Raw genomic sequence first — 17,629 nt, forward strand, 5'->3', positions numbered from 1 at the left:
ATTGTATCATTCCATTCCATATTATTTTTTCACATAGTTGGTGGTAAGTGCTGGTCACAAGACTAAGAGATACATTTAGTCACAACTGTTACCATGTTTGGCTTGTTCCCTTGCTCTTTGCTCTTTCAGAGTAGGAACAAAAATCTTGTTGTCACATTGGTCTGTCAATTATTTACTCAGCTAAGGGGGTGTAATATAGTATTTAGTCACCAGATGGTGCTCCAACTCCCTGTGAATAGTCTGTCTACCCTCTCCCCAATTCCTCATAGCTCTAGGACTCTTGGCTGGTGACCCAGTCACTAAACTGAGATAGCTACCAGATTCAAAGAAAATCTAGAAGATATGGTCTGGAATATATTCAAAACTGCCAAAACTTCAACATGTCTCTATCATCTACTCTTTCAAATCCCCATTTCTCATGGTATGGGTTAACTCCCTCAAATACAGTATATATACCCCAAATTCATAGTACTAAACAGTTCACTGTAATGGCCATATGATATAACAATTAAATGGCATAAAAACCCAATTAAGCAAGAAAACATTGCTTCAAATAGTTTCAATGGTATTGAAGCTTGGTTTGATTTTTTCCTCTTCTCCCTTAGCCCCTCTCAGTTTGTCTCAGGGGAACTTAAAGGAAAGGGATTGGGAAGGTTTAAAAGTATCTAAAGCCTCCTCAGCAATTGCTCTAAAGAATCAGGATGAGAAAGAACCAGTGGATAAGAATTCTGTTTGATCACATCAACAGCAACTCTATTGGATTGTGAACTCCTTTAGGGTAGGGACTGCTTTTTGACTTTTTTTTTTGTATCCCCAGTGCTTGGCACAGCGTGTAATAAACTGCTGTTGTTCAGTCATTTCAGTCATGTCTGATTTTTCATGACACCATTTGGGGTTTTCTTGCGAAAATACTGGAGTGGTTTACCATTTCTTTCTCTGGATTATTTTACAGATGAGGAAACTGAGGCAAACAAGTTTAAGTATCTTGCTCAGAGCCACAGAACTACTCAGTGTCTGAGTCCATATTTGAACTCACAAAGATGAGTCTTCTTGACCCCAGGCCCAGCACTCTATATACTGTAATCACTTAGCTGTCCCAAACAGTAGATAATTAGTATTTATTGACTGAATTTATTGATCAACTAATTTCACTGTGATCCAGTCAGCACCCCACTGTTAGGTTGGGCCATTCTCTATTTCCTCTGACTGCCCACATTCTGCCTCCATCTGGTCTGAACACCACATCCACTTGAGATTTGCCTCACCTCCCTGAACAGCCTTGCAAAGAGGTCTCAGTTCATCCTTTGTTTTCCCCTGATCACAGCTGTCAATCAGCAATCAACATACCAGTGCTCGTCTCTTGGCCACACACCAGGAAGTTTGGACTGCCTGGCAGTGTCTTCCTGCTACTTATGTATCTAAGCTTACAAAAAAAAAATCTCTGAATAGAAGTCTCTCCAAGGACAAAGGAACTCACAAAATGGAAAACTCTGGGAAATATATCCCCTGTCTCGCTGTTTATGTAGTCCCTATGTGTCCCTCTTTTACATTGTTCTCCCAAAAGGTCTTGAACTACTGGATTACTTTTGAAATCAAGACCAGGTTGTTCATCATCTATCTGAGCTATGTTAATGCTTATGTTAATACAAATATTTAGATGGAAAGAAAAAAAGCTAATGAAGCCCTTCTTAAAGTGGAATGACTCACTCTGAAGAGAAAGCAGCTACTTGTCTGACACAGAATCACACTATAGACTTAATGTTGTTGTCAGGTGAAGGATCATTTATTAAAAATCAAAGGAAGAAGAGACAAGTAAGAGGGGTTGGTGATGCTCATACAGCAGGTACTGAGGTTGTGCTGATTGGACAGCAAGGATTGAGAAAGCTATTTTTTTCCTGGGACATATGTCTGAAACAAGATAAATACTCAAGTCTTATTAAAATAGATGACTGCCCCCCTTTCCTGATGATCCACATGAATAGAAATATTGTCAGAAAGAATCTAAAAAGTATGAAGTCTTGGTCAAGACTTTAGTGACACAAATGATGTTTCACATCATTTCTGTCCATCAAAAGCAAGGGATTCAGAAGAGACAGACAGATCTAGAAAGCAGACACTTGCTTGAGAAGATGGTGTCAGAGAATATTTGGTTTTCTGGGTCGTTGCTTACAATATAGTTTTTCCTGGCCAGGGACGGAATGAGTCCAGTTGTAATGCCAGTAAGTGTTTGCCTGGAATCTTGCAAATCTAATCAAAGGAGCTTTGGATTAAGAAGAAAACATCAGGAAAAAAACTGCCTACATGGGGACCATGGAATTTAAGAAGAAAAATAGCTGGTGATATGGTCAGAATTTTATAGGAGAAAAAAAAAGTAACACCAAATTTAAAAAAATATATGAATTCAAGTGCTTCAACATAAATGCATAAAATATGGTAACAAGATGAACTAAAAATTTTAATACAAAGAGTCCAAATTAAACTCATAAGTATCACTAGGATTTGATGGCATCAGATCCATGACTAGAACACAGCTTTTGAAGGCTAAATATTATTCAAAACCAACAACAAAGGGATAAATGGATGGTGTTGCATTGACTGTGGACACATTATACTCATGTATGGAGACCTATGAACCAGATGAGTCAACTGTGATGGAGAACATTTAGTGAAGGTCAGTGGACAGGAAGACAAATGATAAAATTTCTTGTCATCTGAGTATATCATAGATAACTTGCAGAGAAAGAGGAAAGAGCTGGAGTCAGGAGAAAAAATCAGAAATCTAGCACAGAGCCATGACATAACAATGATGGAGAACTACAGCTATCAAGATAGCTGCTGGAGTTCTCTGCCAAATGCAGAACATCTGTTAATTTCTTAATTTGCCTTAATGATAACATCGTAATTTAAAAGGTGAAATGATCCAAAAGGGGGAATTCAATTTTGGATTGGATTTTCACCAAGAGGGAGACGCTGGTTTCTGAGGTTAAAATGATGGTAGCATTGAGGTGAAGTGACAACTCCAGCTTCACATTGTACCAGAGAATGGGAATAAAGCCATGTGTTGTTTGACATGTACCTTAGATTCAGGAAAAAATAAATTTGAAAGCATTCAGAGAAAGGATAGTTACAATTCTATGGACAGAAATTCTCTAGGAGAAGTCAGTCTAGAAGGCAAGAAAATACATAATGAATGAAATTTTGAAGCCACAAAAGGAAATAATTCAATGTGTAGGAAAGGGGAGTTGTTTAAATAAATTAGTTTAATAAAATCACTCTTGCAAGTTTTGTAAAAAATAAGACATGGATAGATGATAGTAAAATTAAGTAACATTTAGGAGTAGCTGAGTGGCTAGACATAAAGAATGGTTCTTATTGATTTCTTATGAACATAGAAGGAGGTTTCTAGTGGAGTGTCCTAGGGATCTGTGTTTGGCCTAAGTCTATGTAACATTTTTATCAGTGCCTTGAATTAAGGTATTGATAAAAGATCCACAAACTTGCAGATATCGCAAAGCTGGAAGAGATCACTCTTGATGTCAAATTCAGAGTGGAAATATGATGACAAGATCGAACATTGGGCCAAATCAAATATAATAAAAATGAAGTTGATATTGATATGTCTTTTACGTGAGTTCTAAAGATCAGCTTCACAAGCACAAGATAAGTGAAGTATAGTTGGTTAGTCAGCAGTTAGTCTGAGAAGCTCACTGAGTCAACAGTATGGTATGCCTGCCAAGAAAGCTATTGGGATCTTGGTTTGGATTAAGAAAGACATATATTCTAAGTCTGCAGAGAAGAACTATCACCCGTTGATTTTCTAGAATACAGAAATCTGCGTTCTCTTCTTGGTGGGCTACATAAGAGTAATGTTTTTCTGTTTTTAAAGTAGCAATCCAATCTCCAAATCCTAGATTCTAATGGTCAGTGAGGCCAAATTTGCTTCCTTTGTCTGTAGTTCAACTTATTTATTACTCACATGTTGTGCACTTCTAATTAGACATCTGAGACCATGAGTATCATTCTTGCCCTTCTTTCTGAACACTGTCTCCCAAGAATGAGTAGTCCTTTCCAATTTTCTTGAATCATACCTTCTACTCTGCATAGTATCAAATGTAGTGTTCTCTTTCTCCTTCCTTATTCATAAATGACTAGGAAATTATATTTGCGGGGGGGGGGAATAATGGGATGTTCTGGGCAATCAACTCCACTGGTTAATAGATTTAGCATATCTACTATGCAGGGACTAAGAATTTTAAAGCATTATAATATAAAACAAATTAACTTTATGTTAAAACTGGCACAGTGGATAGAGCACTGGGCTTGGAATTAGTAAGACTCATCTTCATAAGTTCCAATATAGCCTCAGACACTTACTAGCTTGTGTGACCCTAGGTAAGTGACTTAATCCTGTTTGCCTCAGTTTCTTCATCTGTATAATGTGCAGAAGGAATTGGCAAACCACTCCAATATCTTTGCGAAGAAAACCCTAAGTGGGGTTGAGGAGAGTGGGACATGTCTGAAAAAACTGAACAACAACAAAAGCATACAATGATTCAGAAACCACTTGAACATCCTTGCAGGGCCTCAGCCATCCTCATAAAAGTCTACACTTATATCATGCTTCAGTATTTGTTAAAAGCTTTTCATACTATGTTTTACTTGTTCCTCACAATAACCTTTAGAAGTAGCACTACCTCCTATCTCCATTTTGTAGATAAGAACACTGAGTCTTAGAGAGGAGAAATGACTTGTCCAAGGTGGCACATCTAATAAGTACATGGCAGAACAGGGTTAAATGGCAGAAGAGGGATTCAAACCCTCATCTCCTGAATCCATGTCCAAGACCCTTTTCCCTACACTATGTTCCCAGATACTGTGCTGAATAAGATGTGCCCAATAAGAATCCATTATTATTCAATAACCATTCATTTAAAAGATTCATTGAGGGTATAAGTCATCATGCTTAGTGTTTCCAAAGATACAAATGAACTCTGCCCACAATGCCATGTTTCTTTTTGGTTATATGTGTTGCTTCATATGATTTGTCATTCATTCATTTATTCATCATTGCTTATAATTATTATATAGAGTGCCTCATGTAAAGCATTGGAACAGGGGATATTCAGAGATAAATGAAATGTATTACCTGTCCCCAGAGAGCAATATAACAATAAGATCTCAAAATCAATTCAATTCAACAAAACATTTGTTAAGTGAATATTGAATGCATAAATGGGTTACCAACACACTGCCACCCTGAGTTTATTGACAGAGAGAGAGAAATAATGCAGAAATAACTAAAATACAAAATGGAATACTAGGAATGCATTAAGAAAGATGCAAACAAAGCATTGTGTGAGGTCTGAGGTAGGAAAAATAAATTCTGACCTGTGGAATCACTGAAGGCTTCATGGAGTGGTTGTTATTTGAGCATGATCTTGTGCTCATGCATTTAAATAACTATAACTATGAATATGTATATGTATATTTATATATACATATACATCTGTGTATATAAATATAATTATATAGAGAAATAATATACACAGGTGTATATATGCATATAATTATAGAGAGATAACATAAATAACATAAATTTTTTATATATAAATATTTTCTAAACAATATATAAATATAAGTATGTATAAAGAATATATATATAATTACATAGGGAGATGATATATATGCATGTATATAGAAAAATAACAAATGTAGGTACATATACACACATATATGTTTATATACATATACACACATATACATGTGTGTATATGTGTGTGTGTGTGTGTGTGTATATGTATATATATGGGAGAATTAGAGACAGAAGTACAAAGAAAGTGCTACTGGAACTCAAAAGAAGTAGTGAGTCACCTGTAACTGGAGGTGTCAAAGCAGCAGCTAAATGCTCATTCATCTGGTATGCTGTAGATGATTCATGTATCAGCTAGGAGTCTAGAATAAGTGACCCATGAAGTTCTTTCTAATTCTAAGATTCATTGGAGCTATTCTTAGGTTTCTTTTAGTGACAGAAGAACAAGTTTTGACATAAGAAGGCCCAAGTTCAAGTTCTGACCTTGACACTAGCTTTGTAAACTTGAGAATTCACTTAATTTTCTTTTTTAAAATTAATTCATTTTATTTGTTCATTCATTCATTTTATTTGTTTTATTTTATTTATTTTTCATTATTTTTAATGTATTTTTAAAGTTATGAAGTAAAATAAACATTTCCATAATTGATTAATTCACTTAATTTTCATTCACTCAACAAGGATTTATTAGGTGCCTACTAAATCATAGAATTCTATATGCTGGGGATACAGACAAAATCAAAACAGTCCTCTCTCTCAGAAAACTTGCTTTCTATTTAGGGGAAGCAACAAGTTCACTGATAAATAAATACATAACATATACAAAGTATTTTCCAGAGAAGACATCACTAAGAATTGGGGTTTCAGAGCCAACTTTGAATTGGAGTTGTTGGTATTTGAGCTACATGGTTTCTTTGTCTGTAGAAAAGGCAAGATCATTCTTATACTACCTACAGCATAGAGTTATTATGAAGAAATTACTTTGTAAACCTTGAAGCCTGTAGATATATGAGCTAATAGACACAATTGGTAGATAACATCTATATATAATGGTGCCTGATATGAACCTGTTTGAGGAAGGAGGCCAAATGAATGATTTACTTCTTTGATTAGCACGTTTTGTGGTGGCCAGCAGAGGGCAGCATCATCCCAGCTGGGTAGGCAGTACTCCAGCTGATCTGAGTGATGGATAATGTTAAGGATGCAGGCAGAGGGAAAGTCAGGAAGGAAGTACAGATGCTAGGGCTAAAAGTGAACATGATATGGCTAGCTTAGTGTTATGATGCCAGGAATAGAGAGTCAACTTAGGACTAGTGAAATCTCAAGAAACTGGAGACATTTAAACTGGCAAAAGAAAGATTCAGGAAGAGATTGACATACTTGCCACATGGAAGAAAGGTCAGATTCTTTTTTTCCTTCTTGGTCCTGAAGGACAGAACTAGAAACAATGATTGAATTGGAAGAGGTTGGCTTCAACTCAGTATAAAGAAAAAACACATCATGACTGTAAGAGTTGCCTTGGGAATTAATGTGTTTCCTTATTACCAGAGGTCATCAAGCAGATGACTTGCCTTCAAGGATGTTATGGTAAAGATGCCTGTTCAGCTATGCATGGGACTATGTGATCTCTGATGTCACTTCCTAATCTAAGCTTCTGTGATTCAAACTTTAAATGACTCAAGGAAATCAGAAACTGTAAGGGCTGAGTCAGAAAGTCAATAAGATGCTAGAATCAGGCAAATGGATGGATCCAAGGCAAAGCATCCATTGAACATTCAGTGTACCCTGGATCTTTTGACTCTCAGGGATGAGCATCCCATCTCATCCCAGTAGGTGCATCAAGGGCCCTGTGCCTTAGCATACCACACACCAGATATGGTAATCAATAGCTCAATAAGCATATACTTAGTGACAAGGCACTGTGCTAGTTACGGGGAGTATTGAGGCCAAAGTGAACAAGACAACAGTCTTTCTAGAGTTTATATTATCTGGGAAAAGAATATATGTACATATAAATGTGTATATACAAATAAGCACAAGGTAATTTGCATGGGGAGGCCCCAGAACGTGGAAGAATCAGGAAAGGACTTAGGTAGAAAGTGGTGCTGAGCACTAGAAGGAATTAAAGATTCTTGAAGTAACAACATCAACAACAGCTTACGTTTTCATAGATAATATAAAGTTTATAAGATGCTTTAAGTTAGGCATAATCATTATTCCAATTTGACAGATGAGATGACTGAATTTCAAAGAGATAATGTCCCAGCAACAGATCTACTGGGATGAGTGGTTATTGATTTTAGGGCTGCCAGGAAATGGCGGCCTGTCATAGGGGAAAGCCATTAGATTTGGAGTCAAACCTTGGTTGGAGTCACAGCTCTTTCACTCACTGCATGTGGAAACTTGAACAATTCTATTGTCCAATTCTATATTCTCTTGGCCTCAACAATAACGGGTTTGGACTCAACAACTTCTAATGTCCCTTCCAGCCCTAAATACTGTGCTCCTAATTATCTTTCCAAAGGTCACACCATGTGAACTAGGGCCTGAACCTGGGTCTTCTCTCTATTCATCAGAGGTTCTTAACCGTTCTTTGTCTCAATGATGCAAAAATTTCTAAGTCTCAGGGTCAAACAAAGAAAAAAACTGTCTCCAAGCCAAAGAAAATAGGTTTATTGAAAAAGGGATCCTGTCTCACAATAAAACCAGTTTCAGGTCTAGGACCCAAAAACCCTGAGCCTCAGGATCCATGGATATTTATACATAATAACTCCTCCCACAAATTAAACCAACTCTGAGTGGTACATGGACAATAAGTTTGGAAGTAGAAAAAATGAAACCATCAGTCTTTCATCATCCAAGTGGACAACCCCTTGGATTTCATTTTTCCACCTAAGATGCTGCCTCTTTGGTTGCTGGCTATGAAGGTGGCATTAAAATCCACCGTGCAGATAGTTACTAGCCAAATAGATGAACGTCACTTAGATGGCTTCTAGACCGGATGCCAATATAGCATTTGAATTTGCTCTACTAGTATCTCTTATTTCCTTCATTACTATTTGCTTAAGCTACTGAAGAATACCTAAACATACTAAATCACAGTTTGTAGTCTATAAACTGATCATTACCATAGATTTAAGGGGTAGGCAAAATCTCACCCCAAGGACCCTTTTGGCGAAGAATTTTCAGAATAATATTTTCTTTTAAATTCATAATTGAAAGAAATACTGTGTTCACGGACTCCCTGAAATCTATCCATGGACCGCTTTGGAGACCCCAGGTTAAGAATCCTTTCTATACAGAGTTACTGTTCCATTGTACCATACCATCTTTCTATACTGTCATTGTGAAATCAAATACCGTGATTTTATACATTTACATAGCCTAAGCTGGGTTATCTGTGGATCCACCCAGCATAAAGTTTAGTCTCATTAAAGGGGGAGACAATTAATTATACCTTACAGTAAAAAGACTACTGTAAATCGCTTTTGAAACACTCCTCTCAAAGAAAGACCAGCTGAAAAGCAATTTGCCAAGTCCACCCCAGAGGCTTTAAATCTCATCTTGTTTTGGTATATTTCCACTGCTCAGACTTATTGAACTTCAACTTGGGCTTTAGTTATCAGATTTCCACATGTCCTTTCTCTGGCTGCTGGCTGGAGCCTCTGTGTCCCACGAATTTAAGATAGAAAAAAGGTTCAAAGACGAGATAAGGTGAGGGAGATGGGGAAGGAGAGCAAAAAGAGAAAATGGAAGAGTGCAGAGGGATTTTGGTTTAAAATGCAAAGCTCTGGTCTTTGAGGCAGAAGGCCCCAAAGCATCTCTGACACATACTGGCAGGGTCTCAAATGGACAAGTCACTTAAATTCTCAGTACCCCTAGGCAATTCCTTAAGATTCTAAGTTGCTGAGAAGTTGTTGAAGGATTTTGCTCACCAGGAGCTCCCTATAACATTGAAATCATAGGTCCAGTCTCACTCATCCTATCTTGCCTCAGTCTTATTTTCCTCATCTGTTTTTTTTTAAAAAAAAAAAAAACTATTGATATTTGTGCCACTTATGTGCCAAGTTACTTTTTTTTGAAGAAAAAAGCGCATTTTAAATTACAAAGTGCTAAAAAAAATGAATTATTATTATAGAAAGACTTTCCAAACATCTCCTGATTACAGGATTTTGAGATTTCCAGTGCAATTTCTCCCAGCAGATACTTATTCAAAGACACTCATTTTCGGGGCCGCTAGGTGGCGCAGTGGATAAAGCACCAGCCCTGGATTCAGGAGTACCTGAGTTCAAATCCAGCCTCAGACACTTAACACTTACTAGCTGTGTCACCCTGGGCAAGTCACTTAACCCCAATTGCCTCACTTAAAAAAACAAAAACAAAAACAACAACAACAACAAAAGACATTCATTTTCTCCTTAATGTAGAATTCTCCAAATGGCTTCTCATAGATTCTGGTGGTTTTTGCTGTGGGGAAGGAAGTCAGATTGCTTTGATTCTATCTGCCAACCTCTGCCCCATTACATCTGACTGGATAATAGTTATTAAGACAGTTTGTTTTCTTGCTTTCCATTTGTTTGGTCATAAATTCTTCCCGTCTCTATAGATCTGAGAGGTAAACTATTCCTTGCTCTCCTAATTTGCTTATGTTATCATCCTTTATGTCTAAATCATGTACCTATTTTGACCTTATCTTTGTATACAGAGTGAGATGTTTCAAATTTGGTTTCTTCCTACTCCATCCTTGTTCCTCTCACTAGCTGAAATCTTTCTTCCTTGATAAAAGCCTTCCTGACCAACTTACTTTGAGCTGGATTCTCTCTTCCCCAAACTTGAGTATGAGAATATGTCAGGATCACCAAGGAAGAACTGGAAAACCTTGGTTTCTCCCTCTGTACTCTGATCTCTTCTCTTTCTCTGAACTGGTCACTTAGTCTAGATGGCCCTCTATATTTATTTATCTTGTCATGTATCTCTTTAACATATTTGTAAGCTCCTGAAGGGCAAGAGACTTGTCTTATACTTCTACCATATAACTTAACACACAATAGGCATTCAAGAAATTCCTTTTGAGTGTTAAAGAAGGCGAATTCTAAGCAGCTTCCTAAAAAGAATGGAATCTCCATTTTAAAATCATTTAGAACTAGAAGAATGCTCAAAGGTCATCCAATCCAATCCATTCCTTTTACAGGAAGCTGAGCTGGAAAAGGGCAATCGCTTGCCCAAGCTAGTGAGTGGGAGCATCAGAACTTGAACTCACATTTTCTTTGATTCTAAATTCAATGTATTTTCCACTGAACCACACACAGATAAAGGCATAGTTATTTCCAAGGGCTGCTCAAAATCTTTTGTTAAATGGAATTTCATTGGCCTCTATGAAGGCAATGCACAATAGTAGATAAAGTTCAGGACATGGTGTGAGAAAGAGCTCACTTCAAATCCTTCCTGGGATGTTTAGTAGCCATGTGACCATATTCTGGCAAATTATTTAATTTCTCTGAACCTCAAGCAGCTTGATATCCAAACTAGTAGGCCATAGATGGATTCTTTTTTTTTTTTTCAGGGCAATGGGGGTTAAGTGACTTGCCCAGGGTCACAAAGCTAGTTAAGTGTCAAGTATTTGAGGTCAAATTTGAACTCAGGTCCTTCTGAATCCAGGGCCGGTGCTTTATCCACTGCTCCACCTAGCTGCCCCTAGATGGGTTTTAATCTGATTGATGCAGGGAGTTCCCATGCTGATAAAACCATAGATCCTTGGCATAAAGGATCAATAATTTAGATAATGGGTGGGATTTCAGAAACCATTTATGACAACCCTTTCACTTTACAAAAGAGAAATGAGAAAAGTCAAGTGATTTGTCCAAGATCAAGCCCTTACTAAGTGACAGAAGAGAGATCTGAACTCAGGTTCTCCTTTCTCTAAATCCACTGCTCATTCAACTTTTTAAGGCCCACTTCAACATTTCTGCAGTGGATCAAGGATCTCATTTGTGTGAGTCTTCTCTTCGCCATTGGAAACTATAGCTCCTCAGCTCTCTTTTATATGGTTATGTTTTTACACAGGAAAATTTTCCACTTGATTTAAAAAACACTTGGCAAGTACCTATTATGCACAAGGCTCTGTGCTCATGATATGGAGGATATGCTGCTCAACAGTCGAAGAAGACATGGCCCTTGAACTCACAAACCTTATGGTGTAGTAGAGGAGACAAGGCACAAGTGCCAATAACTGCAATGCCAATAGAATGTCATCAGTATTAACTCAAAGATGCTTTCTCCCCCTAAGTCTTATTATCTAATGACTACATATTACTTTCTGATTCTTCCTAACCAGTTTCATTGAATGATTATGAGTAAGTCACTTCACCTCTAAGTCTGTTTCTTTATCTGTAAAATGTGGATAATAATAACTATAGCATATATAATAACTATAATATTTGAACCATAGTATAATGATAACTATAGTATTTAACTCACAGAATTATTATGAATTTAAGGGTGTGGTTTATTGGACCAATCGATCACTCCTCCAATAGAAATATCTAGTCTCCAAATACTTACTAGCTGTAGGACACACTTAATCTCTACATACCTCAGTTTCCTCATCTGCAAAATGGAGACAACAATAGTACCTTACAGGGTTCTTGTAAGGATAAAATGAGATACTTGTAAAATGCTTCCAAAACCAAGGCTAGCTGGTTGGTTGGTTGGTTGGTTGTTGCTCTTTGTTCTTGAAGAGGACCAACATAGCATCACTATGTTAGAGTCAAGTTATAATGTGTCTGACTGTGGTGATCAGACCAATAGGAGCTTGGAATGCTTTAACACAGGTGGGGCACAAATAATCCATGTGAACATTTTGGTTGAATTATCTAAATTTCCGAATCTCATGTTTCTTTTCAGCTACTTCAATTCTTCTCCCATCACAGAGCATAGCACCTTCTTTCATGAGGGCACACCATGCTGGGTGGTCCTGTGCCAGTGTCTCCCCTGTCATGCAATCAATTCCAAAACTCTTAAGAGAGATCTTGAGGGGCAGCTAGGTGGCGCAGTGGATAGAGCACCAGCCCTGGAGTCAGGAGTACCTGAGTTCAAATCTGGCCTCAGACACTTAACACTTACTATCTGTGTGACCCTGGGCAAGTCACTTAACCCCAATTGCCTCACTAAAATAAAAAATATATATATAAAAAGAGAGATCTTGAGAGTGTCCTTATATTGCTTTTTCTGACCATCATGTGAGTGCTCGCCTTCTGTGAGTTCTCCATAAAACTGTCTTTTAGGCAAAAAACATAAGTTTGGCAGTCTATTAACTAATAAGATGTTACACCCTGATAACTTTGTCAAATGAGAACATGTCTATTGAATCAGTCAAAGGACATCAAAATAAATGTGAATAATATAGTTTGTCAAGTTGAGCAGTAGAATGTTGCTAGCTGGATGAACTGAAATGATGCTATAAAAGGGGTTGATTGAGGAGACTCAGTCATCATTCATACCTGTGGGGCTTTGTATAAAATAAAAAAGCAATCAATCAATTTATTAAGCATCTACTATATTCCAAGTATGTCCTGAGAATACAGAAAAGAGGAAAAAACCAGTGCCTATTCTCAGAGAATTTATAATCTGATAGGGGAGACAACTTGCAAACAAATATATACAACATGAGCAATGTAGAGGAATAAGAAGAAAATAATTAAAAGAGGGAAGGCACTAGAAATAAGAAGTGTTAGAGAAATATTCCTGTAGTGGGGGAGATTTTAGTTTGGACTTAAAGGAAGCCAGTTAGGTCGGTAGTCAGAGTTGAGAGGGAGAGTGCCAGGTTGGATCCCAACATTTGAGTGGTGAGCCAAGAGAAAACAGTTCTATTAAGCCACTGAGAGGGACTCTCTTGTTTGTGGGGGAAGGGAAAAACCTTGCTGTCATCCTTCTTTTCCCCTTCCAAACTGCCAGACTAGAGGGAGATCTTTCACACTTTGAAACGTCTGAAAATGTTGGACTTCTCATCAGAGGCTTAGCAGCATCTCCAGAAATAACAGTGACTGGCAGCAATGCCTATCTACACAGAAAGCCGAGGACAAACTAGATGCACTCAGGAAAGGGAAATACAGAGCCTTACCAGGAGCCCAGTAGAAATCTATGCAATACTGAAGGGAAACACCCTAAGGTCCCCAAGAAGGGTGGGGAGGGAGAGGGAGAAGTACTTCCAGCCAAAGGTCTTCAAAGAGCTGTAAATTTTGTTACTTCATATGCTGTAAGGTTGAACCCATTTTCCCTTGGTTTCTTTAAGTGCTTGTTGGAGAGTATACCCCTGGTTGAGAGAGAGAGACTAGAATGTTCTGTAGAAACTATTCTTACTATATAGCCTCTTGGTAAAAACCTGATTCTAAAAGCCAATTAAGTCTATTTGGTTAATTGATATCAACTGATAATAATCACTTGGGGACTCCTTACTGGTGGGAACTTCTGAGTTATAAGATTATAGAAAATACCTTCTCATAAACTCTTAAACTTCACCCTTAATGTACCAAAGGCAAATGTGGGAGCTACCCTTTGGGGACCTGGCTTGCTAGTGTGAATAAGAATTGTTAGAGTGCAATCTAGGCTATACAGGATCACATATACTTAATCCCAGTTGAAGTTACTTCTATCACTTTGTAAATACTTTGCATTTACTTTACTCAACATCACATGCCTCAGTAAAATGTACGCTCACCGATAGCAATATTTCCTTTGTGCTTTTGTATGCATAATAGCAAGAAGACTATCTAGCATATAAAAGATCAGCACTAGGTCTGTAGTTTTATTAATAAAAAGAACTACCAGGTAAGGAAACTTTCTTTATTAATGAAGATTGGCACCTTCTCTGCAATTTGTAGCTTTAGAGAGCTATGCTTAAATACCTTGCTCTGGGTCACACAGCTAATATGTTTCAGGGACTGTAATGGAACTCAGGTCTTCCTGGGTTTAAGGCCAGCTTTCTATATACTATGGTTAATAAAGGTTGAATCAAAAGTTGATAAATATGAAATGAATCCATTGGAGGCAAAATGCTTTAGAGCACAGAGATCTAGACTTTGGGTCAAAAAAGACCTATTTTCAGGGGCAGCTAGGTAGTGCAGTGGATAAAGCACCGGCCCTGGATTCTGGAGGACCTGAGTTCAAATTTGACCTCAAATACTTGACACTTAACTAGCTTTGTGACCCTGGGCATGTCACTTAACCCTCATTGCCCCAACCAAAAAAAAAAAAAAAGACCTATTTTCAATTCCTACTTCTGACATATACTAAGCTGTCTTCTGAATATCATTAAGTCATTTAACTGGCCAATGTCCCCTTGACAGCCCAATAAGACTTATTTATAACTATCTTTTGAGTTATCAACAAGTTGCCGATCTCCAATGGTGGAGGGGGTTTCTATATTGGAAATTCCTTACAAATGTTGAATCATGAATCTGAGCAAAAATCAATTATGTAAGGTACTTGACAAACCTTGACATTCTCTGGAAATATTAGCCATTCATATTTTTATTATTACTATTATTGGGGAAAAATCAAGATATTTAGGTAGGAGAAAATTCTGATAGGATTTCCTCTTGCTCCAGGAAAAGCCACACTGACTTGGTTGCTGTATTGTGTTTCTCTACCACTTGCTTATTCAGCTGCCCAGAGACTGCCAAATATAGTCTCACATTATCTCCAAGTTAAGATGAGGAAGATGCTCTTTTATCATAATGAATTCACATGGTCTCAATGTGAACAACCAAACTTTCTTCATTCAATTAAACTATTACAGTGCCCCAAAATTTTGTTTCCTTTTGGGAAAGATCCCATTGCCAGCCCAATTCCATGGGCGATGTTAGTTATTTCATTCATACGCTAGCTCCACTTAAGTTGCATCAAAGCATGAAATTCTTGGAAACCCGAACCACTGCCTTTCAAATAAAAGGCCACCCACCACATAGAGATAACAAGCTTCTCAGCTGGTACATCCATCCCCCAGTATGTTGTCTTCTCTTCTCTCTCCCCCAACTCCAACCCAGGCCATCTGTTTGCTAATCTCCACTTCAGGTGAAACTGAATGTCTTGTCTGTAGTTGAATTTTGAGCATAATTTCAAGGAATATCTCATTCTTGTGATTCTTGTGTTTGTCTCGAGGGCTCCACTGGACCACCAGGAGAAAAAGGACCACCAGTAAGTAAAATGTGCCTAAATCGGGGCTAGATTGCTATAAGGAAGATGTTGGGATACTTGATTAAGTATTCTCTTTATAAGTATAGCTTGAACCTATATAGTCCTCAGTTTATGTGATCCTCTTCCAAAGTTTCCCATCAATCCCCCATGAGGATCCTCTTAATTTGCCATGGAATATGTTCTGATTCTTTTAATATTTTAACAGATACTATTGAAAGTAGAGGTCTTTGAATGTTCTCCTGGGTACCAGAACAACTAAGTTTTGTTTCGTTTTTCCATCTGGAAAATTGGGCATTAAGTGTGTGTATGGGCATGTGTATGTATGTGTGCTTACAAATGTATACACGAATCCATATATAGACATATATATATTCATATATGTATCTATATGTGATCATTGCTAATAATGAGATGAAATCAAAGGAATCCCTGATTATAGGTTTATAAGGTTGAGTTTAGGAAAAGAGGGATCTGAACTCAGTTCAAGTCTAATGGCCAGAGACAAGACTTATGCATGGATAGACTGAAAATAACAGTGAGAACAGATTATAGGTTTAAAAGAAAGGCTGAAAAACAAAGATGAAATGATGGGAGGTTGTGGTCTGCTAGAATAGTATTAGGACAAAGTAGCCTTGTGTTTCAGGTTCCACAGACTGAAAAAAGATTTTTTACATTCATATCTAAGAGACTCATAAGTATCCATGAATATACAAATGTGTGTGTGCATATGTGCATGTGTATGTACTACTATTGTGTTATATAAATTATTGGGGGACTAGGCTAGGTTTTCTAAAATATTGTTGCTTATAAATTAATGGTTATTGTACCCATTTTTGCCAGTAAGTATTTATTATTAATTAATATCACATATTATTAAAGTATTGACCGCATGTCTCCCTGACTTCACCACTAGTCCCAGGCTTAGAGTCCTAAACAATTACATACCCAGCATATTGAGTCAAGAGGGCAAGGAGTGGGCATTTGGAGAGTAAAAGAGAGTACAGGGAAGAAGAGAGCTAGCCTCTGGTGGCTCAGTCTTTTTTCTCTTTTCGGTAGAGGCGGGTCCCTACACACTGATCAAAGCTAATTGGTTAGCATCATTCAATTCCATTGGTTGGCATGACTTGAGGGTGGTCCACATTAACATGAGCTGTAAGGTGATGACATCTGGGTCTAATGGGAGAGACCCCCTCAGAGCCAAAGTCAAAGTCCATATGGGTGTGATTTAATCCTATCAGTTCATTGAGCTAGTTACAAAGAGTCTCCATATTTCTATTATATGCCCTTCCCAGGATTAGAACTCCCTCCTAAAAACTGGCCTCTGGGGGGCGGCTAGGTGGCACAGTGGATAAAGGATTCAGGAGTACCTGAGTTCAAATCCGGCCTCAGACACTTACTAGCTTACAAAAACAAAAAAAACAAAACAAAAACAAAAACAAAAACCTGACCTTTGACATGAGGGTTGGGGGAGGGGAGGGGGAGAGAAAAGGCTAACACTGGGTCCCCGGGTCCTCAAGAAATTCATTACTAATAATTATTTTCTCACCCTACATATGCATATGTATATGCATTCCCTAACATTTGGAGCGGGTATTTTTTTTTTTCTTTTACTCAGGGATCTCGAGGACTACCTGGATTCCCAGGTCCACCAGGTCCAGCTGGGCAAGATGTAAGTAAATACAAATGATATCTTCTACAATCATGAATTTATAAATTATTAGCTCTTCAGGAGACCACATGGACATCATCTCATCCAATCCTTCATTATGTAAATTGTGACTAAGAAGGCAGAAGTGACTCTTAAGGTCGGATAGTGTTCCAACAGAAGAAATAAAATTCAAACTC

The 17,629-nt window shown here is 37.7% G+C and overlaps 1 protein-coding gene across 1 annotated transcript in view; it reads left to right on the top strand.

Annotated features, from left to right (window-relative positions):
* Positions 1–17,629, top strand: part of COL22A1 (collagen type XXII alpha 1 chain) — a 567,886-nt gene that overhangs the window by 450,569 nt on the left and 99,688 nt on the right. The window contains 2 exon segments of the mRNA XM_043991519.1: positions 15,749–15,784; positions 17,400–17,453. Of these exon segments, the coding sequence (XP_043847454.1) occupies positions 15,749–15,784; positions 17,400–17,453 (90 nt within the window).

The sequence above is a fragment of the Dromiciops gliroides genome, chromosome 1 (genome assembly GCF_019393635.1).
Source record: "Dromiciops gliroides isolate mDroGli1 chromosome 1, mDroGli1.pri, whole genome shotgun sequence".
In the NCBI taxonomy this organism is placed as follows: Eukaryota; Metazoa; Chordata; class Mammalia; order Microbiotheria; family Microbiotheriidae; genus Dromiciops; species Dromiciops gliroides.